The sequence below is a fragment of the Caretta caretta genome, chromosome 24 (genome assembly GCF_965140235.1).
Source record: "Caretta caretta isolate rCarCar2 chromosome 24, rCarCar1.hap1, whole genome shotgun sequence".
Taxonomy (NCBI): domain Eukaryota; kingdom Metazoa; phylum Chordata; order Testudines; family Cheloniidae; genus Caretta; species Caretta caretta.
In genome coordinates, this window is record NC_134229.1 from 398,357 (window position 1) to 425,148 (window position 26,792).

Sequence of the window (26,792 nt, forward strand, 5' to 3'; positions counted from 1 at the left end):
TGTGTTTCGGGTGCACCTTTTATTTTTCCCACATTCCTGGCCAGACAGTGTTTTTTGTTCCTATGGTCACAGGTATTTACATGGTGCTGGGGCTGAGCCCCCGCCGCTGAGGGCCCAACTACTCCCCTGCTCCAGCCTGGGTCTGGAGGGCGTGGCGGGGGAGCGGGGGAGCAGCACGCGGGCATGCTGGGCTGACGGGAGGCAGCAGGAAGATATATACTCAAGTGTGATTACTACACAGGAGCAGAGGGGCACAAAAAGGCAACAGTTGAGCCAACACACACAAGACACACCAGGACCATTGGGATGCAGGGGCAGGGCTCAGAGCGGGAGGTGCGTTAACAGTGTACTGCTGCAGAGAACTGAAGCATGGGGGGACAGGGCCCCGTCTGGCACTGCTGGGCACTGCTGTGAGGATGCATCCCTTGGCTAGAGCCTGCAGCTTGGTGCAGAGAAATGACACCAGGGAACCCTTCGCTCTCGTGGCCTGGAACTAGCCCCCCAAAGCTGCTTAGGGAAATCACAGGGTCATGGCCCTTGCCCTGGGGCCGGCAGATGCTTCATGCAGGATTCCTCCTCATAAAATCAGGGATGTGTAGCCAACAGGAACTAGGCCAGCATTGTTTCCATGGCAACAGCGGATCCAGTCCTCATCCACTGTGGCTAGGAGCTGCAGGATGTCCCCTCTCCTGAAGCTCAAGTGATCATCTCCAGCCCCAGTGTGGTCACACAGCGCCCGCACAGCCCTGCGCAACAAATGGGTTCAGTTAGGGGCTAGACCCACAGGGGGGGCAGGATGGGGGAGAGGGGAGGCTATGGGTCAGGGGCACGGTTGAGGGTTGCCAATTTTGGGTGGATGTATTCCTGGAGATTTCATCTTTAATGAAAGATTAATCGTTAATTCCTGGAGACTCCAGGCCAATCCTGGAAGGTTGGCAACCCTATGCCAGACCCTGGTGGGGTTCTACACAGAGAGCATGGCTGGCAATCTACGAGGGGGGTTACACAAAGGGCGGGTGACCTGCAGTCCACAAGCCAGGAACAAGGCTCCAACAAGACTGGGGTGGCAGGTGCTGGCCCATGACCAGACATTGTGGAGTGACCTGAGACAACAGATGCCCTGTCGTACCCAGAGCCCCAGCTGAAACCAGGAATCCCAGAAGGGAAACGCCAGGGACCTCAGTCCAGATGTCTCCCAAGGCCAATTAGACAAATTCAGTCAAGAATCCCCCTCACAAACCCACTGTGCAATTCAGAGACCTGTACTAGAAGGGGACTGCAGGCTGGAATTGAGAGACATTGACAGGGCTGTGCATGAGGAGGCAGGCCAGGGCTGGGCAAGCAGGGGCTGCAGACTTGAAGGACGGTGTGGAAGAACACGGGACCTGGCACCAACCCAGCACTTTTGGGAACTCAGAAATCCATCAAATTCTTCAATCCACCCAACCCCAAACACTGGAATCCACCCGACCCCCCACCCCCAGCCACCTGTGCAGCTGAAGCGCGTCAGACGCATTCTTCTTTCGGTGTTCCTGAGGCCAGGCCTTCTCAGAGGGCCCCCCCTTCAGAACCAGGGCGAGAACGTTCACACTGGGAGGCAGCCAGCTGGAAGGTCTCCTGCCAGAGAGCAGAGGGAGTCACCAGCCAGTCTGAGAAACACCTCAATGGGACTGAGACCGGAAAAGGCTCACAGATCTCCATAACAAGAGCAAAGGGGGAGGAGGGTGGGCAAGATCCCCAAGTGTAGCCCCCCCAACTAAAACACTGCAAGAAAGAGTCACATTTTCAAAGACTGTGTCCGAAATCTGGAACCCCACTGTAACATCCCCGCCAGGTCCTGTATAAACTGTCCTGGCCCCATGGGCGACGCTGGGGGAACGCGTTGGGGGAGAGGGGAAGAGGTGTTATTGACCCAACAATATTGGGCGTTTCTTCTCCTGCAGCAACATCCCGGGTGGGTTTGGAATCGGGCAAATGACGCCAAAGGCCGAGCAAGAGGCCTGAATGTCTATCAGGGAAATGGACCAGAACCTGCTCCTCCACGGGGCACCGCATGGAGCAGCCCGTAGCCCCTCCCCTGGGGGCTGGTGCCAGTAGAACCAATAGCACCCTGGGGCCTGTAACTGAGAAGCTGCTAACGCCCCACACTGCAGGCTGTTTGCTGCATACAGCCTAGAAGCCAAGCCACAGATGCAGGGCATGGGCCATGCCACTGCCCTGAAGAAGGGGGAAGTCCTGCAACGGCTCACCCTGCCCCACCCCACCAGGCACTGACCTGGACTTGGCTGCACTGGTCTCCGGGCCAGCGGGGAAGCCTCTGGCAGGTGGACACGTGGCCCCGAAGAGTCGGCCCAGCCAGTTAGGGCGGATGGGGGAGCAGTCCATGTTCAGGGTGGGTGTGGCCTCCTGGCTCACATCAGGGCCCGGCTCCTCGGACAGAGGCAGGCATCTCTTGCAGGCAGAGGGCTCTGGTGGCTCAGTCTCCCTGGGGCCTGCGCATCCCTTGGCCCTGGCCTGCAGTGGCAGCTCTTCAGCATGAGGAGCCTCCAAGCTCCCTGCCTCACTGGAGGGCATTGGATCCGGAGCCTCAGCACCTCCTTCCCCAGCTCTGGGCTGGAGGGGCTGCAGGGCTGTGCCGCTGGCCCCCTCCCCTTCCCGAGCACTGAACTCATTCGCGGAAGCCTGGCTGGATCCACGGGGCGGAGCAGCTAGGCTGGAGCTGGTGTCCCCTGCAGCCACCCGCAGCTTCGTCCAGCGGGTGACGGGGAACCTTTCCTTCGTGGAGGCCTGGCTCAGCTGCCCCCACCAGCTGCCCTGCCTCTCTCCTGTGTCCTGTGGGACTGGCTGCTGGTGTTTCTCAGGCTTGGCAGGACCCTCAGGTCCCAGAAGCGTCTGGGTGAGCTGCTCCCCCCACTGCAGCACCTGCTGAAATGTCTGCTTCAGGGAGATGCCCGCCGGGGGGCTAGGGGCTGATTTGGCGGCTGCTGCGCTGTACTGGGATCTAGCGCTTTCCTCTGAGCCCACCAGGGCTGCCCTCACGGGGCCATCAGGGGGCAGCTTGTGCTCTGGGCTAGCACCACTGCGGCCTTGGTCCCGGCCCTGTGCGGGAGCAGCCACCAGGGCAGGGCCAAGGGGGTGGCTGGGGGGGGAGTCCGGCCTGCGGGGCAGGGGCCGCACATCCACGGGCACATGGTGGTGCTCGAAGAGCAGGTCGAGGTGAAAGGTCAGCACAGAGAGGGGCTGGACGAGGAGCAGCAGCTCACGGGCCAAGTGTGGGAAGGGGCCTTGGCTCAGGGAGAAGAAGGCCGTGGGCAGGTAGAGAACAGAGATGACACCTAAGAGACACAGGCGGGGTGAGATGGCACCCCCCACCCATAGAGCCCCTCCTCCCCACAGAACCACCCCACAGAGCCCCCCCAACCCAACAAGCCCCCCATCTCACAGAGCTCCCCCACAGAACCACTCTCCAGAGCCACCCCACCCGACCGAGCTCCCCCCCACAGAACTAATCCCCAGAGTCCCCCCACCTCACAGAACCACCCCACCGAGCCCCCCACCTCTCCACCCGGGGACACCAGCCTGGCTCTCCTGGGTCTGTCACTAGCATCGTGGGGCGGGGGCGGGGGCGGGGTGGGGGGGACGACTTCCATCTGTACTTCAGCAAGCAGCCTGCCCGGGATCCTCCTCCCTCCGCAGCTGGGGCACAGTAGTGGGAAAGGACTCCTGTGTCCCATTAAAGGAGCCCCAGATGGGCACTTCCCTAGGAGGGCTCACAGCACCAGAGCTCAGCGAGCCCCCTGCTCCCTACCTGAGCTCTTCTGCAGGTGGGAGAGCCACAGCTCCAGCTGCTTTATGCTGAGCGAGACAGAAAGGGTCCAAGTTACAACCGCTCAGAACGACAGCCCCAGACTGGGCCGTGCCAACAGCACTAACCTGCCTGGCTCGTGCCGGTGCCATGCCAACAGCGAAGCTTCTGGCGCCATAGTGCCCTGAACCAGGCCTGAGACTGAACCTGGGTGCCTCACTTGGCAGGCCCTGGCATCAGCTCCTTCCCCCTCTGCCTGCCCCCCAGCTCCCCTCCCCTGGGTCAGGGCTTCCCATCTCACCCTGAATAACAGTCCCAGTGTTCAGCTGAGAACAAATGGAGGCCCGTAAACATGAGTGAGGCCATGGGCATGAGTGTGAGCGAGTGAGAGAATGGCAAAAACTGAGAGAGAGCACACACACCCACACACGGGAGCACCGTGAGCACGAGGGTGAGAGCAAGCATGAGAGAGTGCACACCCACGTGAGAGTAAGTCCAGCAGCTGCAGGCCGAAGCACAGAGAAGGGCTCCGAGACACCAGAACCGCCCCCTTCCCAGGCCCAGCGGTCCCCCCGCAGGGACCATCCTGCCCAGGGACCCCAGCGGCTCTTGCGGCTCTCCGGGGGGGGGGCAAAGCAGTGCCCAAGCCTGGTACTTACTTCAGAAGGCCGAGTATGAAGGCGTGGAACCTCTGCCTGCTGCTGCGGAGGGGAGCCAACCGGGACACCTGCCAGTACAGCGAGTGCAGGGGCTGAGTGCCGGGGCCTGTAGAACACATGGCACAGAGTTACTCAGCAGCCGTCCCCCCGAGCTTGGCTCCTCTCCTTCCCAGAAGCCTGGCGTGAAGTGGGGGGCCCTGCTCAAAGAGCAGCACCATCATGGAGGGCAGCAACCCAGCCACGGCAGCATCAGGCCAACGAGAGGCCTTGCGGACAGAGCCCCAGTCACCTGCATCTCCCAACATACTGGTGTGTTGGAGCTGGAGGCACCTGGCCGGCTCTTCCCACGTGCTCCCTGGGGCCCTGGGCTTTACCACGCTATTCAGCAAGGGGAACAGATGGTGTCTCCTGGGGCCAGACTAAGCCCCCTCCAGCAACACCCTCCCAACCTACCCAGCTTGACCGAGGCCTCCACCACGCTCCAGGGCGAGCTCCTCCTCTGGCCCGTGATGATGTCCTTCTGGAAGGGCTTCAACCCATCTGCCACCAGGCCATAGAGCGCCGGGCACAGGGTGTTCAGCAGCAGGTAGCTCACATCTGGGCTTAGCCGGCTGTCGCCCAGCTGCGTCTGGGCAAGGAGAGGTGCGGATGATGGTTTGGAGTGGTCGGGAGACAGCAGTCATGTCCCTCGCACTCCTCCCCCAGAGCCAGCAGGGCAGGGATGGTGGGTTCCCTCTGCCTGGGACACCGCCCATGTTGCTTCCAGCTCCCAGCATTCATGGCACATGAGATGCAGGCCAGGGAACAGGAATGAGCTCACGATGCCCACATAGCCCCACCCACCCAGCCAGCAGAGAGGGGACATGACCCAGCTACTAGGCAAGGCAGAAGCTGAGCCTCTGCCACCGGACCCATGGCCCAGGCCAGAGACCCCACCCCTGCCCAGAGCTTTACCTTCTGCACCAGGCTCCTTGCTGTGCTGAAGTGAGCAATGAGCTTCTCCACGGAGGCGCTGATGGCAACCAGCAGGGCTGGGACGGAAAGAGAAGGGACAAGTCAGGCCTGTGCTGAGTCGCCGCACCAGGTCCAACCATGTGACCCCGCAACAGCTGCACCTGAGCCCATGGCCATGGAAAGGGAGCCCTGTTTATCTAGGGCTGGATGGCATCCCTTCATACAACTGGCCCCTGCCCTGGAGCACCCCCTGCTGGCTGGGACAGGGATAGCGCCTGTCCCCTGCAATCTCCAGCGGACTGTTCCCTGCAGTGCCCCATGCTGGCTAAGGCAGGGCACATCCCCTCTCCTCTTTGAGCCTCCCCCATTCTCCACAGCAACCCCTGCTGGCTAAAGCAGGGATAGCACCAGTCCCCTGCAATCTCCACAGGCCTGTTCCCTGCAGTGCCCCCGCTGGTTGGGACAAAGTTCGGCCCCTCTCCCCTCCCCATTCCCTACAGTACCCACTGTTGGCTGGAACAGAATCGAGGCACAGAACCTGGGCCCCTCGGGGTGGCTCCAGCTGCTTCAGCCTCTGGGTGAGTCTACTCAGACCTTGGCAGTGTGCCTTCCCAGCTCCAACCCGAGCTGCAGCTTCCACACCGCTATTTTCAGAGCGCTATGCAATCCCAAGTCTGTCGCCCTTGGTGGGCAGGCTCACTGGTGAGGTCTGCGTAGATGCACCAGAGTTGCTGGGGAACACAGGGCATTGCCATGGGAACCGTCATCTCTTTAGCAATTCTCCAGAGTCTAAGAATAAAGGTGCAAGGGAAACTGGCAGTTACCATGGCAACAAGCCCAGGATGGAAATGTTTGCTACAGAAGATTAAAGGTGTTTGTAGAATCCAGGGCCTCCCCCACCAACCTACCCACCTGGGGCCCCAAGTTTTCAGGCTCAACAGCACCACCTGTTGGAAAAGACTGGGAGCATGATCCCCAAAGACTCCAGCCTCCAGGAGCTCCCCACAGCCACACCTCCATCTCACAGACAAGAATGGCTCAGCCAGAAAAGTTACCAAGAGGGCAGGATGTTACTCCATAAACCCCCAGACCTCTAATCTCCCAGCCAAAGGGAGAGCTAGAAAAACTGAAACTGCAAATAAGGTGCAAATTTGCAAGGGCAAGGGGATTGCACAGGGCAACAACTCCTAGGGGCAGAGGGTTCCCTGGGATGCACCTGGACCCTTTGGGTCAAAATTGGGGGTTTCTCAAAGACACGCTCTCGCTACCCCCCATTACTGGCTAGATGCAGGAATTGCTGGGTGGAATTATCTGTCCTGTCATGCAGGAGATCAGCTGGAGGAGCAGAATAAGAACGTAAGAACTGTCACACTGGGTCAGAACATGGTGCATCTAGGTCAGTATCATGTCTCCAGCAGTGGCCAAAGCCAGAGCTTCAGGGGGAGCGTATTGAACAGGTCAGTTGGAGTGATCCACCCCTGTCTTCCCTCCCCGTTTCTAGTGGACAGAGGTTTAAGGTGGCCCTGAGCATAAGGCTGCATTCCTGGCCATCTTGGCTAATAGCCATTGATGGATCTATCCTCCATGAACTGATCTAGTTCTTTGCTGAACCCAGTTGTACTTTTGGCCACCACAACGTCCCCTGGCAATGAGTTCCATGGGCTAATTGTGCATTGTGTGAAAAGTACTTCCTCTTTTTTGTATTAAACCTGCTGCCTATTAATTTCGTTGGGTGACCCCTGGTTTTTGTGTTGTGGAAAAGGGTAAATAATAGTTCTATAGCCCCATTTTAAATGGCATTCGTGATTTACAAACCGCTGTCATAGCCTCCCTTTCTCGCCGTTTTTCCAAGCTGGACAGCCCTTGTCTTTTTCGTCTCTCCTACTATGGAAGGTTCCATAGCCTTGGTCATCTTTCTGCCTTTCTCTGAGCCTTTACCAGGCCACTACATCCTTTCTGAGAGGGGCAACCAGAGCGGGACATGTGTTCAAAGTGCGGGTACACCATGGATTTATACAGTGGCATTATGATATTTTCTGTCTTATTTTCTATTCATTTCCTAATAGTTCCTTTAGGTTGTAGAGGAGTTTTTAAACTGAGGGCTGGGGGAAAGCAGACAGGTCCAGAGGAGCACACGGTTTGGACAGAGACATCCCTTAGGGGAGGATTTACTATATCCTAGTAAAGAGGAAAGGCTAGAGGTTAATAAAGCACTGGTAGGAACTAAAGAGAAAAAGTCAAACAAAAAAGAGCCCCATTTAATTACATCACATGAAGGCAGACACCTAAATATTGACAAATATTATAAGTACTTATTATAAATGCAAGAAGTCTAAATACTAAGATGGGGTGAACTTGAGTGCCTGGTATTAAATAAGGATATTGACACAACTGGCATCAAAGAAACCTGGTGGAACAATGATACTCGATGGGACACAGTATTACCAGGGTACAAAATAGATAGGAATGACGGAATAGGTCGTGCTGGTGGGGGAGTGACGCTGTATGGGAAAGAAAGCATAGAGTCAAATATAACAACAATCTTAAATGAGCCAAACTGTACCATTGAATCTCTATGGATAGAAATTCCCTGCTTGAATAATAAGAGTATTGCAGTAGGAATATACTACCAACCACCTGACTAGGATGGTGACAGTGACTGTGAAATGCTCAAGGAGGTTAGAGAGGCTACAAAAACAGAAAACCCAATAATAATGGGGGATTTCAACTGACCCCATATTAACTGGGTCTCTGTCACCTCAGGACGGGACGCAGAGATAAAATTTCTGGACACCATTAATGACTGCTTCTTGAAGCAGCTAGTCCTTGAACCCACAAGGGTAGAGGCAATTCTTGATTTAATCCTAAGTGGAGCACAAGGTCTGGTCCAGGAGGTGAATATAGGTGCGCTGCTCAGTAATGGTGACCACGATGTAATTAAATTTAACATCCCTGTTGTGGAAGTGGAGGGAAATACCAAAGAAAATCACCGCAATAACATTTAGCATTTAAACAGAAATGAAAAGGAATAGTCACAAGGGTGAAATGCCTGCAAGCTGCATGGAAACTCTTTAAAAACCACCAGAGAGGCTTAAACTAAATGTATATCCAAACAAACAACACAATAAGAGGACCAAAAATATGCTACCATAGCTAAACAGCAGAGTAAAAGAAGCAGTTAGAGACATAAAGGGATCCTTTAAAAACCAGAAGTCAAATCCAAAATAGAAAGCAGCATAAACTCCAGCAAGTCAAGTGTCAAAGTATAATTAGGAAAGCCAAACAAGAATTGGAAGAGAAACTAGCACAAGACACAGAAACTAAGAGCAAACGTTTTTTTAAGTACATCAGAAGCAGGAAGCTTGCCAAACAGTCAGTGGGCCACTGGGTGATCAAGGTGCTAAATGAGCACTCAAGGAAGACAGAGCCGTTGCAGAGAAGCTAAATTAATTCTCTACATCAGTCATCACCGCAGAGGATGTGAAGAAGATTCCCACATCTCAGCCATTCTTTTTAGGTGACAAAACTGAGGAACTGTCCCAGATTGAGGTGTCGGTAGAGGAGGTTTTGGAACAAACTGATAAACTAAACAGTAATAAGTCATGAGGACCAGATGGTATTCACCTAAGATTCTGAAGGAACTCAAATACGAAACTGCAGAACTCCTAACTGTGGTATGTAACCTATCACTTACATCAGCCTCTGTACCAGACGGCTGGAGGGTAGCTAATATAAGGCCGATTTTTTTAAAAGGTTCCAGAGACGATCCTGGCACTTCAGTACCAGGCAAATTGATTGAAACTATAACAGAGAGCAGAATTATCAGATACAAAGATGAACATAATAGCTTGTGGAAGAGTCAACACGTTTTTTTTGAAGGGGAATCACCTCACCAATCAATTAGAATTCTTTGATAGTATCAACAAGCAGATGAACAAGGGTGATCCAGCCAACACAGTGTACTTGGACTTTCAGAAAGCCTTTGATAAGGTCCCATACCAAAGGCTCTTACGCAAAGTAGGCAGTCATAGGATAAGAGGGAAGGTCCTCTCATGGATCAGTTACTGGTTGAAAGATAGGAAACAAAAAGGGTAGGGAATAAAAGTCAGTTTTCACAATGGAAAGTGGTAAATAGCGGGGTCCCCCAAGGATCTGTACTGGGACCTGTGCTCTTCAACATGTTAATTAATTATCTGGAAAAGGGGATAAACAGTGAAGTGGCAACATTTGTAGGCAATACTAAATTACTCAAGATAGTTAAGTCCAAAGCTGCCTATAAAGAGTTCCAAAGGGCTCTCACAAAACTGGGAGACTGGGGAGCAAAATGGCAGATGAAATGCAACATTAATAAGTGCAAAATAACGCACATTGGAAAATATAACCCCAACTATACATTCAAACTGATGGGGTCTAAATTAGCTATCACCTCTCAAGAAAAAGATCTTGGAGTCATTGTGTATAGTTCTCTGAAAACATCTGTTCAATTGCAGCAGCAGTCAAAAAAGCGAAGAGAATGTTTGGAATGATGAGGAAAGGGATAGATAATAAGACAGAAAATGTCCTAATGGCACTATATAAATCCATGATACACCCGCACTTTGAATGGTGCCTGAAGTTCTGATTCCTCCATCTCAAAAAGGATATATTAGAATTGGAAAAGGTGCAGAGAAGGGCAACCAAAATGACTAGAGGTCTGGAACAGCTTCCGTATGAGGAGAGATTTAAAAGACTGGGACTGTTCAGCTTAGAAAAGAGACGACTCAGCGGGGACAGGAGAGAGGTCTATGAAATCATGGCTGGGGTGGGGAAAGTGAACAAGGACGTGTTATTTACCCTTTTGTATAACACAAGAACTAGGGTCACCCAATAAAATTAATAGGCAGCAGGTTTAAAACACACACAAAAGAAAGTACTTCACACAACACACAGTCAACCTATGGAACTCATTACCAGGGGATGTTGTGAAGGCCAAAAGTATAACTGGGTTCAAAAGGAATTAGATAAATTCCTTGATGATAGGTCCATCAATGGCTATTAGCCAAGATGGTCAGGGGCACAACCCCATGCTCTGGGTGTCCTTAAACCTCTGACTGCCAGAATCTGGGACTGGACAACAGGCGATAATTGTCCTGCACTGTTCATTCCCTCTGAAGCATCTGTCATTGGTCATTGTCGGAGAACAGGATGCTAAGATAGATGGACCATTGGTCTGGCCGTTCTTATGTGAAGACCGATGCAAAGAACTCATGTAGCTTCTCTGCAATGACTGTGTCTCCCTTTTAACGCCTTAGAGGGACAAGGTGGGTGAGGTAATATCTTTTATTGGACCAACATCTTTTGGTGAGAGACCAGTTTTAATACCTTGGTCATCTACTGGCCCATTGCCTGTTTGGCAAGCTTTCTGCTTCTGTTGTACTTATCAAAACTCTTACTTTTAGTTTCTGAGTCTTTAGCAAATAGCTTCTCAAATTCTTTCTTGGCCTGCCTTCTAATACCGTTACACTAACCTGTCAGAGTTTGTACATCACCCTATTAGCCTCCCTAGGATTTGACTTCTAAATTTTAAAGGATGCCTTTTTGCCTCCATCAGTCTTCATTACTCTGCTGTTTACACAGGGTGGAATTCTTTAGGTCATCTTACTATCTTTCTCTGGTGTTTTTAACTAGTCCCCAGGATGCTTGCAGGCATTTAGCCCTTGTGACAGCTTGTCACGGAGTCCCTGGGCGATGCTCTGGAACTGCTCCCCATGAAGCCAGTCAGGACTCTGGGGCAGTCGCCTTTCTGTGAGCAGCCTGTCTTCAGGACACACAGCTCACACAGCTTCCACCTTCCTGGGTCTGACCTCGGAGCATTCAGCATCCTCTGCCCCTCCGTGCGCTTCCCACAGCGAGTCCGCTCAGGCGGGGCTCCTGGGGAAGCCAGAGGGTCCTGCACCCCAACTTCGCAGTCAGACGTGACTCTCAGCCAGCCAGTAAAACAGAAGGTTTATTAGACGACAGGAACATGGTCTAACACAGAGCTTGCAGGTGCAGAGAACGGGACCCCTCAGCTGGGTCCATTTTGGGGGGTAGTGAGCCAGACAACCACGTCTGCACTTCACTCCATGTCCCAGCCAGCCCCAAACTGAAACTCCCTCCAGCCCCTCCTCCTCTGGGCTTTGTTCCTTTCCCGGGCCAGGTGGTCACCTGATTCCTTTGTTCTCCAACCCTTCAGCTCTCACCTTGCAGGGGGGGAAGGGCCCAGGCCATCAGTTGCCAGGAAACAGGGTGTCGGCCATTCTCTGTGTCCAGACTCCTGCACACACATGCCCTCTAGGGCTCTGCAATGATCATACACCCTTACTCCACCCCCTAGATACTTAAGAACTGCCTGGGGGAAACTGAGGCACCCCCACACTATTCAGAGGAAACATTAAGAACAGTCCCACTTCGTCACATCTCTCCCCCCTTCGAGATCGAACTGAGCGGGGTCACTTTAGCCGGTGACCTGGGGAAGTTCGAAGCCACCAACATTCCCATGGATGCCCCAGCATCTCTCCCATTCCTTGGTAGGAGTTACACCAGGCCCTTCCAGTTTCACGCCCTCCCTTAGGTCAGGGGTGGTCGATAGCACTTGCAGGCCGCATGTGGGAAGGTTTATGCAGCCCATGCCCTTTGGCCACCCCAAGAATGTCTCCCCATTGACCATCACCTTCTGCTCCCACTGGAGGTCCGGGGGGCCTGGCCCCAGGAAACTCCACACAGACATATAGGTTGGGGTCAGGAGTGGGAGCCTGTCCACATCCCCAACCATCTGGCTGACGGAGTCTAAGGCCTTGGGACCCAGCAAGGGAGCTAGACACCGGGGCTTTTCCGCAGGGTCCCCTTGGTTCAAATCGCCAGCCTGCTCAAAGGCAGTGAGGTGGGCATCCAAACCCCCCCCCTTAACCAGGGGCAGCAATTTAGTCTCGAGGTTCCCTGCGGAACTGGCCCCCCGGGGTCTATCCCCACTCACCCCTGAGGGGTCCCCTAGGCCTCTCCGCTCCCCCACCGCCAGTTCATGCTGCTGCTGCTTCTGCAGCTCTTTCTCGGGCTCTCGCTGTCTCTCACAGTCCTCTTGCTCTCTCAGACTCAGCTCCAATCCCGTCCGTCTCGATCCCCCGATGGGGAACCCGATCGTGAAGACCCTCGTCTGGTCGGGGACAGGAGTCTTGGCGATGCCTGGCTCCCGCTTCAGCTGCTCCCAGATCCTGCTATAGCCCCAGTTGGGGTCAGGAATCTGTTCCTTAGAGCGGTCATCCTCCTCCAGCTGCACGATTAACTCTGCTTTGGTGCACTTTCCAACGCTCAACCCTCTCTTTTTGCACAGGGTTACAATGTCCTTCTTAAGGAGACGGTGACAGGCCATCACTCCGCTCCTCCCAAGTTGTTGTGGACTCACAGGCCCGTGTGTTCTCAGCTCCCCACGGTTTCCAGGGAGAACCCCTAGTGTGCCAGCCCTTCTCGAGGTCACCACCTCTTTGCCAGGGTCGAGCTGCAGACTCCTCCGCCCCTTGGACTGCTTGCTGCAATCCCCAGGGGAACCCTGCTACTGCACAGTCCTTCTCGCTGGTCACACACTCCCAGGGGTTAACCGCCCCCCGAAACCGCTCCTCTCTGAGCCTTCAGCAGGCCTAGTCCTCGGCAATCCCCCTTCGTGTTACTGCTCCCCAGTCACTTACTGCAGGAAGCGCCATCCACGGGGTGCAGTACATCCCACCGCTGCCACCAGTTGTCACGGAGTCCCTGGGCGATGCTCTGGAACTGCTCCCCATGAAGCCAGTCAGGACTCTGGGGCAGTCGCCTTTCTGTGAGCAGCCTGTCTTCAGGACACACAGCTCACACAGCTTCCACCTTCCTGGGTCTGACCTCGGAGCATTCAGCATCCTCTGCCCCTCCGTGCGCTTCCCACAGCGAGTCCGCTCAGGCGGGGCTCCTGGGGAAGCCAGAGGGTCCTGCACCCCAACTTCGCAGTCAGACGTGACTCTCAGCCAGCCAGTAAAACAGAAGGTTTATTAGACGACAGGAACATGGTCTAACACAGAGCTTGCAGGTGCAGAGAACGGGACCCCTCAGCTGGGTCCATTTTGGGGGGTAGTGAGCCAGACAACCACGTCTGCACTTCACTCCATGTCCCAGCCAGCCCCAAACTGAAACTCCCTCCAGCCCCTCCTCCTCTGGGCTTTGTTCCTTTCCCGGGCCAGGTGGTCACCTGATTCCTTTGTTCTCCAACCCTTCAGCTCTCACCTTGCAGGGGGGGAAGGGCCCAGGCCATCAGTTGCCAGGAAACAGGGTGTCGGCCATTCTCTGTGTCCAGACTCCTGCACACACATGCCCTCTAGGGCTCTGCAATGATCATACACCCTTACTCCACCCCCTAGATACTTAAGAACTGCCTGGGGGAAACTGAGGCACCCCCACACTATTCAGAGGAAACATTAAGAACAGTCCCACTTCGTCACACAGCTCCTTTTACATTTCAGTCTAACAAGCATTCTTGTGTAGTTCCCCTTTGTAAAGTTCAATGTTACTGTGAGGGGTGTTCTTTGGTATTATCTCCCCTACAAGGATGTGGAATTTAATTACATTATGGTCACTATTACCGAGTGCTTCAGTTATAGTTACCTCTTGGACCAGATCCTGTGGTCTACTTAGGACTAACTCAAGAATTGGATCTGCCCTTGTGGCTTCCAGGACTAGCCGCTCCAAGAAACAGTCATTTATGGTGTCTAGAAATGTTCTCTCTGCATCATGCCATGAGGTAGCACTTACTCAGTCAATATGAGGATAGGTTTCAGAGTGGTAGCCATGTTAGTCTATAACAGCAAAAACAACGAGGAGTCCTTGTGGCACCTTAGAGACTAACAAATTTATTTGGGCATACACTTACAAAAGGTGCCACAAGGACTCCTCGTTGTTTTTAATATGAGGATAGTTGAAGTCACCCAGTGTTATTGCACTTTCTGCTTTTGTGGCTTCTCTAACTTCTCTTAGCTTTTCACAAGAACTGTCACTGTCCTGGTCAGGTGGTCAGTAGTATGGTTCTACTGCTATACTCTCTTTAGTCAAACTTTGAATTTCTAACCAAAGAGATTCCATGGTACAGCTAATTTCATGTCAGATTTATGCTTTCTGTAACATATAGTGCCACTCCCGCAGCAGAGTGACTTACTATGTCATTCCTACATATTTTATATCCTGGATTTCCATGTCCCATAGATTATCTTCATTCCACCAGGTTTGATGATGCCCGTTATATCAACATTGTCCTGTAATGCCAGATACTCTGGTTCACCCACCTTAGTATTTAGACTTCTAGTATTTGTATGTAAGCACTTGTACATTTTGTCAATATTCAGTTCCTTGCCTTCATGTGTTAGATTTAAATAGGATTCTGTTTCATATGACTGTTCCCCACCTGGACTTTACCATCTTCTTTCTTAAGTGAATAGCTCCTACCGGCCTTAAAATCGATGCATCTCTAACAAAAGTATCACCCTGCGGTAGGAGGGGAGTTCCAGTGGCCTGAGGTCCCAGCTGGCATAGACAGTGAAAAACTCCAGGTCTGAGGCAGTCTCCTTGGCTCTGGTGTCCCAAGGGGCTGGGCCTGCTTGTGCCTTTGCAAAGCTGCTTTGGAAATTAAACCAGGCCCCCTCAAGAATGGGACTTTCCCACCCATCTGGATTCAAAGAGCATGGAAGGGACCCCCTGCACAGATTTTGGGGTGGGCGAGAGTTACCTTTCTTTTGCTCTCTCAGATGGTCATAGGCTCTGTCTGCATTTGCCATCCAGTGCTGGCCTGCCCCTGGAACACCGGCAAAGGATTGAGAATGTCTGACTAGAGAGAGAAAGAGAACCTAGTCAGTCAGTTGGCAGGGGCTCTGTGACAAGGCGTCACAGGGACCGGGCACAGCATGCCCTGCCTGGGAGCAGACACCACAATGGCCATGGTCACTGGTGGCTGGCAGGGTCCTTCCTCATAAGCCTTTCTATAAGCCAGCCATACAGCTGCACATTCCTGCCAACGGGGCTGCATCCACCCAGACTCTCCCTGGGAAGGGGGACGGTCCCTCATTCACCCCAGTCTCACCTCCCCCTTCTCATGGAGTCCTGGGTGTGCTTAGCTAGAGCATACGGAAATGAGGCCAGGTCGGTGTCAGGGCCAGGACTGGGGAGGAGAGCAATGGAGTAGTCTGCACGGTATGTTCCAGGTTACCCGCCAGCGTCTCAGGGAGCCCAGCCCTGAATGGGGACGTGCAGTGTCCAGACCCCAATCCCCAGGCCAGAGCAAAGGGCTCGGCAGCTAGAGATGATGGGAAGCTGATCAGAAGAGATTTCCCAAGGTGGACAAAGCTGGAAACATCCCTGGCAAAGGAAACCTGTCCCGGCACGGCCCCTGGCGCTGGCCCCTAGCTCCGGCCCTGGCACGGCCCCTGGCGCTGGCACTGGCATGGCCCCTCGTGCTGGCCCTTGCCAGCCAGGTTCCCTGACCTGCTGTGGACATGGAGCTTGCCAAATTTCTTTCTCTATGGCCATAGCCTCCCTCCAAGCTTGGAACACTTTCCCCAAGGAGTGGTGAGCCCAGGACAGCTGCCCAGGGATACAGCCCTGCTCTGGGAGCCTGTAACAGACCCTGTAAGTGAGTCGCTAGATACAGACCCCTGGTAAGCAGCTGTCCCTGTGTGAGAGGAGTTGGGAGTTCAAGCCCAGCTCCCAGAGGGGCAGGGGCTGGAGGTCACTGCTCCCTGCAGGGGCATCCAACAAACCCAGGCAAGAGAGACCAGAGGGAGACCTAGGAGGAGGCAGGGTCTGGGATGGCAAAGAACTGCTCCTCACTGAGCCTGCACCCTGCTCTAGTGTTGTGGTGACTCAGAGTGGGTATCCATCTCTGCCCCAGCACAGGAAGCTTGGGGGTCTCAGTCATGGGGCCCTGCCCTGGTGCTGGGAGTTTGGAGGGGACACACTGGAGGGAACCTGCCCCAGGGCTGGGGGTTCGGAGGGGGAAACAGCTGTAGGGAGCCTGCCCCAGGGCTGTGGTTTGGGGGCAGGGGGAACAGCTGTAGGGAGCCTGCCCCAGGGCTGCGGTTTGGGGGCAGGGGGAACAGCTGTAGGGAGCCTGCCCCAGGGCTGCGGTTTGGGGGCAGGGGGAACAGCTGTAGGGAGCCTGCCCCAGGGCTGCGGTTTGGGGGCAGGGGGAACAGCTGTAGGGAGCCTGCCCCAGGGCTGCGGTTTGGGGGCAGGGGGAACAGCTGTAGGGAGCCTGCCCCAGGGCTGCGGTTTGGGGGCAGGGGGAACAGCTGTAGGGAGCCTGCCCCAGGGCTGCGGTTTGGGGCGCTGAGCTGGCAGGCACCTGGGCACAGAGGCTGCTCCCCGCCTGCCAGGCCCCAGGCCCCAGGAAGTCACTGCCCAGCCTCAGCCGCGCAGGGGGCGGAGGAGGCTGGAAGGCAGGGGCCTGGGCAGGGGGCAGCCGAGGGGAGAGGCTCCCGGCCGGTCTGGGACTCACCTACAGGCGCCCACCAGCCTGGGCAGGGACAGTGTGACAGCAGCTGCCGGGAGGCCACTATGGGGGCGGGATGCCAGAGCCCAGCTGACTGGGGCTCTCCAATGGGGAGGCAGCAGGGCCCCAGTGCTGCGGGTTCAGAGGGGGCAGAGCCACGGGGCACCCGCCCCTGCCCCAGTGCTGCGGGTTCAGAGGGGGCAGAGCCACGGGGCACCCGCCCCTGCCCCAGTGCTGCGGGTTCAGAGGGGGCAGAGCCACGGGGCACCCGCCCTTGCCCCAGTGCTGCGGGTTCAGAGGGGGCAGAGCCACGGGGCACCCGCCCCTGCCCCAGTGCGCGGGTTCAGAGGGGGCAGAGCCACGGGGCACCCGCCCCTGCCCCAGTGCTGCGGGTTTGGAGGGGGCACAGCCATGGGGCACCTGCTCCTCCCCCAGGGGACGCAGCCATGGGGCACCCATCCCTACCCCAGTGCTGTGGGTTCAGAGGGGGCACAGCCAAGGGGCACCTGCCCCAGTGTTGGGGGTTTGAAGGGGTCACGACCATGGGGCACCTGCCCCTGCCCCAGGGGACACAGCCATGGGGCACCCATCCCTACCCCACTGCTGTGGCTTTGGAGGGGGCACAGCCATGGGGCACCTGGCCCTGCCCCAGTGCTGGGAGTTCGGCAGGGTCACAGCTACAGGGCACATGGCCCTGGGCTCCACCAGGCAGGTCTGGAAGAGTGACAGGGCAAAGGACAGCGGGAGAGAGGGAATGGGGCAGAGGGACAGACAGACGGACAGAGAGATGGAGGGGAGAGTGAGTGAGCACCACACCCTGTCCAGACCCCAAAAGGCAGGTGCGCAGGGTCCCTTGGCACAGAGTCTAGCAAGATCCCCCAGCCTAAGCCGCCTTCCTGCTGCTCCAGTCCCCCCTTGGTTAGTCATTGAGATACCCCAGGGTTGCCTGGGGAGTGGGGGCCATGTGCCCCCAGCCCCTGTCATGCATACACACCTGGACTCTCACACACGCGGGGTTTCTGAGCTTGTAACACAAGAAATGTGCGGCGTGTCTGAGCTCTGTGGTGACCACACAAGCCAGCCAGAATGGGGAGTGGGGCGTTAGCAGTGCAGTGCCTGAGGAGAGCTCCCCTGCTCCACGCCCAGGCACACTCTGGGGGCAACGATCTGACCAAGTTACTCGTTGCTAGCTAGGTACCCCAGAGCTTGTCAATGAGTTTGACTCTCAGATAAACAGCTTGGGGCACAAAGGAGCGGAGCTGAGAAGGGCAGGGAGCCCCACAAACATCCCCAGCCCTTGGAACGAGCCTGCAAGATGGCCCCCCTGGCCTGCCTGTGGTACTTCTCGGTCCCTCACTGCTGTGGTATGCCAGTGCCTCAGAGGCTTTAATGGTATCATATGCCCTGTGTAACAGCGTTATCCCCACTCTCCAGATGGGATTGAAGGCCCAGACAGGTGAGGTGACAGGGAAATTAAACCTGGGTCCCCAGAGCCCCATGCTTGTGCCTGCCCCAAGCCATAGGCCATCCTTCCTGTCTTTGTTGCAGCCTTCCCCTGGGTGCCTGGTTCATAGCACAGAGAAGCAGCCCTGCCTACATCACTACACAGCCCCCAGAATCCTTCTGAACACAACCCTGTGTGCGGACCCCCAGGAAGCTGGCTCCCATACACTGCCCCCGTCTACTATGCTCTGCTCTCCTGCATTGTCCCATCCCCACTAGGCATCCCCTCTGCCCATCTCCTTGGCGTCACTTCCCATCACCATGCACAGCTGCTTCCTGGGTGCCTGGTCCCAGGGCAGAGAGGAAGAGCAGGTGCTCAGACTGCAAGCTAGGAAAGGAAACGGGCGGCTTACGTTGCTTGGGAGGTCTTGGATTCTTGGCCCCTTTGCTCTGCTTTTGCTCAGGAGACACTGCCCCAGAGCATGCTCCAGCCTGACTATGTGCACATGCCTCTCCCCTGGGGCAGCGGGCTCTGGACACCTCCACGCCGAGTGGCAGCTCTGGGACCTGGTGGGAGGGGAAGGCCATAGTTGGGAAGGTTCTGCTTCTCGGGAAGAGTGGGGAGAAGAGCACAGACAGGTCTGGGCTGTCCAGGAAAGGCAGCACTCCCCGGTGAGGGGGGGAGTAGGCCCCTATGGGGGACAGGCGGATGGGGAGCAGTTCCTCTGGGGAGAGGGTGCCCAAGACTGTCCCCTTATTGCTGGCCAGGAGGCAGACTTCATCACAGGACAAGGTCTTCAGCGTGGGGTGGAAGGACGGGGTGAAGAGGGCAGGAGACTTCAGCTCAATGCTCTCCAAGCTGGAGTTAAGGGAGGGGATCAAGGGCAGGGGAGGCGCCACCGGGTCCGAGCTGTAGTAGAGAGGCTTCCCGTCGGCCGAGAAATGGAAGAGCAGAGGCTGGAACGGCAGCATCTGAGGCCTGGGGCAGCGAGAGAGGGGAGAGCCAACTGCAGGCGGGAACATTGCAAAGAAATGCAACCAAAACCAGGGGGGCACAGAACACAGTGGGGGATAAGGAGGAGTATGGGAGCATGGAGAACACAGTGGGGGATAAGGAGGAATATGGGGGCATGGAAAACACAGTGGGGGTTAAGGAGGAATATGGGGGCATGGAGAACACAGTGGGGGTTGAGGAGGAATACGGGGGCATGGAGAACACAGTGGGGGGAAGGGGAGAGAGGCAGAAATGTGGGCATGGAGAACATGGGGGTGGAAATCAAAGAAACCAGGAAGCATGGAACAGAAAATGGACAACCCCCCAATAAATCAGAGTGAGCCATTCCCAGGGGCAGCAGCAACAGGGTGGCAGGGTGAGGAGAGAGAGATGGAGAGACAGTTAGCTCAGAGGAATCACAGCACACACACACCAACTTCACAACCATGACGACACATGGCCACGCCTGTGCCCTCTGTCACCGCGCAGGCCCCAGCCTGGCAGTGCCCCACCTCTGCACTGGGAAAGGGTCTGTGGGAGTCCAGCCCCAGCCCCTGGGAGGTTTCCCCAAGAGAACAGGACAGAAGGAGGGAGGTGCTGAGGGCCAAGCAGCTGAGCATGATGGAAAGATGGAGGCAGCCTTCAGAGGAAGGGAAATTCAGTCCTGGTCTCCCCCAGACCCAGAGTCCTGGGGCGCCCTTCTCAGGGAGCCGGGAGTCAAGGCTGTGGCTGTCCCCCCAACAGAGGTGTTCCTGCACTGCCAGGACTTGGCTACTCGGGCACAACGCAGCAGCCTGATGGGCCAGTAACGTCCACTGCTCTCCCTAGAGATGCCCTCTGCTTGGTTTGCTCAGGGTCTCTGGAGCCAGGAGCTCCTGCAGCAGCCACTGAACCAAGGGCTACTCCTGCCAACCCACAGGAGCCAACCGAGTACCAGGAACCACCCACCCCAGGTAGGGAGCAGGGGGAGAAAGAAGCTATTCCCTGCCACTGAGAACAGCCCTAGGAGTCTGCCAACTCAAGGGCTCTCGGGGACCTTGGCTGGAAGCAGGGTTTAATGCAGGGCCCAGCTCTGGTATCAGCATTCCCTGCACTGCTCTGTCCCCCACCCTGAGCCATTCCTCATCGCCTGCCCCTAAGAAACCCCCTTCAGCCCCCAGATGGAAACACCCACCCCACTGAAAGCCCATTTCATCTCTCACCCCAGAGCAGTGTGCGACCCCAGTAAAGCCTCATGTCCAACAAGTCAGCCAAGTGCATCTCCGATGGTCCCTGGGCAGAAGCTGCTCAGGGATCCCACAGGGCTCAGGGTATCACAGAGCTCTTAGACTGGGGCAGGACTCCTGCATGCATCAGGCTCCATCTGAGGGAACCTGGGCCAGGCTGTCTCCCCAAGTCAACACACAGGGAGCCGCAGATGGATCAGCTGCTTAACCCATGGCCTTGGGTTTTGCCTGCTGCCTGGCTCAGTGCATCCCTCTCCTCCTGCAGTCAAACCGGCTCCAAGCCCTTTATGCACAGGTGTGGTGAGCTGCAGCACACTGATAGAGGAAGGAGAATGCAGCAGGGAGGGAGGGGAATGTATGCGAGGAGCAGCTAGGACAAGGAGGGTGAGGGTGGGATTCCTTCTCCCAGCACAGCAATCATCTGCACGGCATAGCAAAGAACTAGCCAGCTCAGTGCACAGATGCAACATGCATTCACCACCACTTCACTCTGCCTACCTGTCCCCTAAACCTATTCCAGCCCCACCCCAGTGCCTCAGCCCAGCCCTACAAACCCATTCCAGGCACACCTAATGCCTTCTGCCCCCGCCAGGACCCTGCAGCTCACCCCAAGCCAAAGCCAGTTCCACATCCCCCAGCCCTGCAGCCCACCAGGAATGGGGCAAGAAGAGCAGCAAGAAGAACGGCAAGTGGAGAGAGAGATGGGGTTAGTGATGGAGATGGGGATGTGCCAGGATCAGGAGGCGGAAACCCTGTATTAACCCCATGGGGACTCTGCAGCTCTGTCCCCAGGGACACATGCCTCCATACATGGGGAAATGCCCCCAGCCCCAGTCCAGTCCTGGGATACCCCTGTAGCTGAGGAGGGAAGTGCCTTGATAGCAGCTGGTGCTCTTACCCTCCTTGCAGGCTCTGTGTCCTCTCTGGGCCTTCCCTGACACCCAGGGACCCCCCTCAGGTCCGCCGAGCCTCCGGCCCAGTGTCTCCTTATCACAGCCAGAGCCAGGCATCTTTCTCCTCAGGACGTAGCCCTCCAGGGGTCGCCCCCCTTCCTCTGTGTCACCCGGCAGCCCAGGCCGAGACTGCCTCCTCTGCTGGTGGCTTTCCGTGCGTGCCAGGAGGTGCCCGCTCCACTGTGGAGCCGGCCCCCCGTCGGGGCCCTGGAGCCTGCTGCCACTGGGGGTGTTTCTGCCTGTTGCTGCTTCCTGGGGCTCAGGCTGCTCCTGGGATGCTGCTCTCGCTCCCTGCTCCCAGGCCAGCTGGCCCTTCTGCTTGTTGATGGCACTGCGGTACCGGAGCTCCCTGAACGTGGTCACCTCCCTCTGGCTGCAGCTGGGGGGCTTTGGCTGCTTGTCGGTCTGCAGCTGGTGCCCAGGCGGCTCCGGACACAGGGTGCTGCAGCAGGTGAGCTCGTTGAGGGGCGGCAGCTCCTTGTCGGGGGAGAACACAATTAGCCAGTCACTGTGGTCCTTCTTGGCCTGTGTGGGGGATGGCCCAGCCGTGTTCCTCTTCCGCTTCTGAGCCAACTCATGGAACGAGGTGACGGTCTTCCGAGTGGCATCTCTGCACTGGTCTACCTCTGTTGGGACAGGCCTCTCCACTTCGCTCCTGTTCAGCACCTGCAGCCCTCTCTTAGCCCTCGGGGGCACTGGAGGGGGAGCCCTTACTGAACTGTTCAGACTGGGGCCCCGCTTTCCTGGTGCTAGCACAGACAGACCAGATGGCTGGATGCTTAGGGCAGGCAGGGCATTGCAGTTGGAGTCCAACTCAGCACAGACGCTGGTGGGGAGCGGCTCTGCCATGGTCCCCTGCCCATCCCTGCTGGGAGAGTCAGCGTCATCAGACGGGGAGTCAAGCAAACTGCTGCTGCACAGGCTGTCTGGGGTCTCCCGGGCCCCAGGATCCGGTCGCTCTTGTACCTGGACGTTGAGGTTAGCATCTCTCCCATCAGACGGTTCCCCCTTGTCAGTCAGTGAGGGAGCATCATGGGCATCCTCCAGGGGGACGATGTTTGGCTGATTGTCAGGAGATAGGGCCTCTTCACCGGGGAATGCCTTGCAGTAAACAGAGACTGGTGTGTCATCCAAGCTGAAATCTGAGCAACTGCTGACAGAGGAGGAAGCCGGGTCTGAAGGGGAAGCCGCCACCTCCTCCTCAATGTGCAGGGAAGGGAAATCTTCCAGGAGAGGCTGGTTCCAGAGATCTAGCATCGGGGTCTGCTGCGCGTGGGACTTGCAGCACCGGCACTGCATGGAGGTGTTGTTGGAGTTGGCGTCGACTTGCTCCAGGGCACCACAGTTCTCCCGGCAGTCGCTGCAGCCTGTCTGGTCTCCCGGAGCCATTGTGACAGGGCCCTCCTGGAGCTCGGGTCGACGGGAGAGGTGCAGCCCCAGGGAGATGTGCTGCAGGTGGATGTGGTTGAGGTTGCACAGCAGACCTTTCTTCGGGGACAGCATGGTGCTGGCTGGCAGAGCCTGGATTCCTCAGCTCGTCACAGACCCCCACAGGCACGTCGCTCCGAACACCCAGCTTCAACTCTCTGCAAACAGCAAAATAGCTTGTCAGTCACTGGAGCAGGCAGGTTATCAGCCAAATGGGCATGCACCAGAGGGACCAATTTATGGGGAGAGAATTAAGGGGCAGATCTGGGCAGCTCAGCTAAAGGGATCGACAGCCTCATGGCCCACAGATACTAAAAGGGCATGATGGTCCTTGATGGAGTGTAGACTGCTACAAGGGGTCACGGCTGGGAGAAATGGGATGGAGTCAAGAGAGAGGAAGTTGAGGGCAAGTAACAAAAAGAATTCCCAGACAGTGAGATGGATCCAGTCAGGGAATCATCTCCCATTGTGGGGGGGGGTGCTGAGAGCCCCATCGTCCCTGGACAGGGAGATGGGTCTGGCTGGGAATTGACTCCTCCTTGGCTTTGGGCAATGTTGTAAGGTATACAGTCTTAGGGAATTGCCCTGCATTTCTGGGCTGGGTAGAGTCTGCCTTCAGTTTCTCTGGCCCTGGGAGCTGTTCTCTGGGGTTTCATATCACATGGGCTATCAGCTCTGTTACCTCTGCCAGGTCTGTCAGCCAGTGTCTCACCAACGCAGAGTCAAGGAGATGATACCTTTGAAGGCTCAGCCTTGCTGTCAGGAAGGCTTCTGGGCTGTGTCAAAAGGCTCCCCAGCATCAAGAGGAGAGCAGCCAAAAGGCCGGGGTCACGTCCGGGGAGTTGCTTGGCTTTGCCCCCACACATAGGCAGGCATCAGAAAAATGGACTGCAGGGATAGCAGCCGCAGGTCACATTCCCTGCCCCGCCCCAGTGCCAACAGCTGCTCCTGACCCGAGGCCTCTCTGGAGGCTTCCCCGTTCCAGGTACATCTGGTTTCAGTCTCAGCTGAGGCCATTGCACTGAATCTACCAGGAGCTCACCCTCCACTTCCTTTGGTCCCCCCCACCACTTCAGATGTCCATGGCTGTCAGGGCTCTGTATCGAATGGGGAGTGCGCATGTGTATGCTGATCTCTGAGGGACCTCGGAGAATTTTGCAGCACGGCAATCGCTGACCCTAGGCCACAAGGATAGTTTTGCTAAATGTTTGGAGGAAGCATCACTGGGCAAAGTGATGCTGTAACATCCTAGCAGCCAAATGGTGATTTGTTCGTTCCCTCCACCCCACCCCCAGTGGCAGCCCTGCCCCTGCTGGTACCAACCCCCCATGTATGATCTTGGAGAGAGGGAATTAGAGCATTTCAGGCTACTTCACCCCACCAGCACAAGAGACAGCCAGTCCTGCCTCCGTTCCTGTCCTGTCCCCTCCCCATCTCCATCTCCATCTCCCTGGTCATCAATAATTCACAAGAAGGGATTTGTTCTCATGACAACCGCTATTTCCTGTTACGTGGACCTGCCCTCTGCACCATGCCCAGCCCTGCCACACCCGGCTCTGCCTGGCCATCCAGGGAAAGGGGGATTCCGTGGCTGGGGCGAGCCACATGTGGAACCTGAATCAGCTCTGGCCTGATGGATTTTCTTCCTGCCTGGTGGTTACTGCATCTCCAACAGACTCACCAGCCATGAGTGGGAGGGAGACCCTCCAGGAACAAAGAGCAGGGACCGGCTGGTTTGGGGGAGAGGTGGGGCCTTTCCCCTCTGGGGACACTGGCTTTGATCCAGCCCCGGTAGGAGGCACCATGAAACGAGTTGGAGGATCTCAGACCAGTTCCTTACAAACCACGTTTCACAATCCAGCAATCCTGTGCTATCAGTCTCAGCAGGCAGAACCCAGGGTTGAATGCACCCTAGGGACATGACCCCTCCTTTGACACCTAAGAGGCCTGGGGCCCATTGGCAGGTGGAACAAGGACAGAGGCTCAGGCTTGAGGGGCTGCTGGCATCTTTGCTCAGCCCCAGACCCCCTCACTCACTACAACTGCTGTAAAAATAAACCAGAGGTAGAGCTCTGTGCTCCTCACTGCAGTCCCTGCTGCTGGAGGGGAGTCCTGGTTGGAGTAGCTCTAGAAAGTCCTACTAGGGTCCAGCAAAGACTCCCAGCTCATCACACAGGCACCAGAAAACATTCTGTTCCTCCGATATGGGCAGAGGGGGGTGTTACCTTGTAACCTGCATGCAGCCTCTTCAGCCTGTCCCAGTCCCCCCTTCTCTGGCCTGACTGCATCCATCTTTTTGTTCTGTTTGCACATCACACAGCACCAGGAGGAATGGGGGCATAGCTGGGGCTCCTAGGCGCTGCACAATACCAATAACAAGACTAGAAGGGCCTGCACGCAGCCTGTAGGTGGTGAGGTCTTTAGGAGGCAGTTACACAAGCCCATAGCCTGTGCTCAGTTGTGTGTGGGGGGGTGGGAGGCTGGTCTCAGTGCCAGGGAGCTGCTGCTGCTCTGCTCCAATGGGTCCTGTAACCCTGCCAAGCAGAGAGAGGAGGATGGCCTCTCCAGCAGGAAGGGAAGGGAGTAGTCCTGCTCTGGCCTGGCCTGCTGGGCTTTGCCTAGAAAGGTCAATGTAGTCCCCAGGTGCTGCCTTCCCGCCGGAGTGAGGGGGTCACCACCCAACTCCCCCCCAAACCCCTACTAAGGGCACAGCCGCTGGGGCTGGCAATTGGAGGAGGGCTGGAGCCAGGCTCCGACCGGGGCCACTCCCTGCTGAGCCTGGAGCGACTGCAGACAACCCGTGGTGGGATGCACTCTCAGGGGAAAAGGGATGGGAGTGGACCCCCAGCAGGGACAGGGGGGCCTCCACGCTTGCTGTGGAGGAGGGAGGGGATCAGCTGCAAAGCGCAGAGATGTAACAGGCTGGTGCTGGAGAGGGGTTACCACACCTGTGCTTGGCTGGGTGTGTGAGACCCCCACTGGCCACTGCAGCTCCACCAGGGTGCTGGGGGGGGGGGAACAGGGGACCGGCCCCCAGAGGGGTGTAAGTCCTGCACCTGGACCAAGGGGTTCCCACTGCAGTTGGGTGCTGCCCTGGCAAGCAGGTGCAGCGGGCTCCCTGCTGGTGGCTGGCAGCGCAGCCAGGCTAGAGCCTGCTCCATGCCCACAGGGGGATGCTCACCTCTCCTAGCTGCGGGCAGTGCGTGGTTGCCTAGCTCCTGGGATGGCTCTGCGGCTGGAGGGGACAGGGAAAAGAGGCTGCAGCAGCTCCGCTGAGCTCACCAGCTGCAGGGAGGAGCCAGTGATGGGTGATCCATCCTCCGCCAGCCTCTGCCATTAACCCTCCCTGCCCCGGGCTGCAGACGCCCTCATGCCTGGACTAATCCTCCACTGCCCGCCCCACACACATTGCAGAAATACCTTGCACTGGCTGCAAACCCAGGACCTGCCTGCACAAGAGAACCTCCACCACCCCAAGCCCCCCGCCCCCACAAGGAAACCAGAGCTTACAACCCACCAGCCTGGGATCTGTCCCTCCACCCTTAGGACCTGCTTTGCTCATTTGTCAGCTTTTACTCCCTGGGAGGCTAGCCTTTGCATGCAGGTGTCTCCCAAGCAGCCTGCTCAGGTGGGATGAGAGCAGATGCTTTGGACAAGCCCTTTACCAAGAGGCTAGATTAGAGACGCTCCCCTTCCCCAGGCCCATCTTGCCAAAGAAACACAAGTGGTGCAGCTAGGTCAGGTACTATGGCAGTTCCCCATCTCATAGAATATCAGGGTTGGAAGGGACCTCAGGAGATCATCTTGTCCAACCC

The 26,792-nt window shown here is 56.6% G+C and overlaps 1 protein-coding gene across 3 annotated transcripts; it reads right to left on the reverse strand.

The window, feature by feature from the left end:
• On the reverse strand, positions 1 to 26,266 carry RUSC1 (RUN and SH3 domain containing 1). 3 transcript variants are annotated; one of them, XM_048828455.2, is made up of 12 exons: positions 26,159 to 26,238; positions 25,203 to 25,511; positions 21,495 to 23,135; positions 18,790 to 19,383; positions 15,176 to 15,274; positions 5,419 to 5,495; positions 4,918 to 5,092; positions 4,465 to 4,570; positions 3,809 to 3,855; positions 2,276 to 3,335; positions 1,489 to 1,617; positions 1 to 746 (listed from the first exon to the last, which is right to left on the reverse strand). In XM_048828455.2, exons 3-12 carry the CDS (start codon positions 23,050 to 23,052, stop codon positions 578 to 580), a joined length of 4,014 nt encoding a protein of 1,337 aa, XP_048684412.2. In that variant the 5' UTR covers positions 23,053 to 23,135; positions 25,203 to 25,511; positions 26,159 to 26,238; the 3' UTR covers positions 1 to 577. The 3 variants fall into 3 exon arrangements, with proteins under 3 accessions (XP_048684412.2, XP_074978825.1, XP_074978826.1); XM_075122724.1 differs by lacking the exon at positions 25,203 to 25,511 and having other exon boundaries at positions 26,159 to 26,266; XM_075122725.1 differs by lacking the exons at positions 18,790 to 19,383; positions 25,203 to 25,511 and having other exon boundaries at positions 26,159 to 26,266.
• Between the last annotated feature and the right edge of the window lie 526 nt (positions 26,267 to 26,792).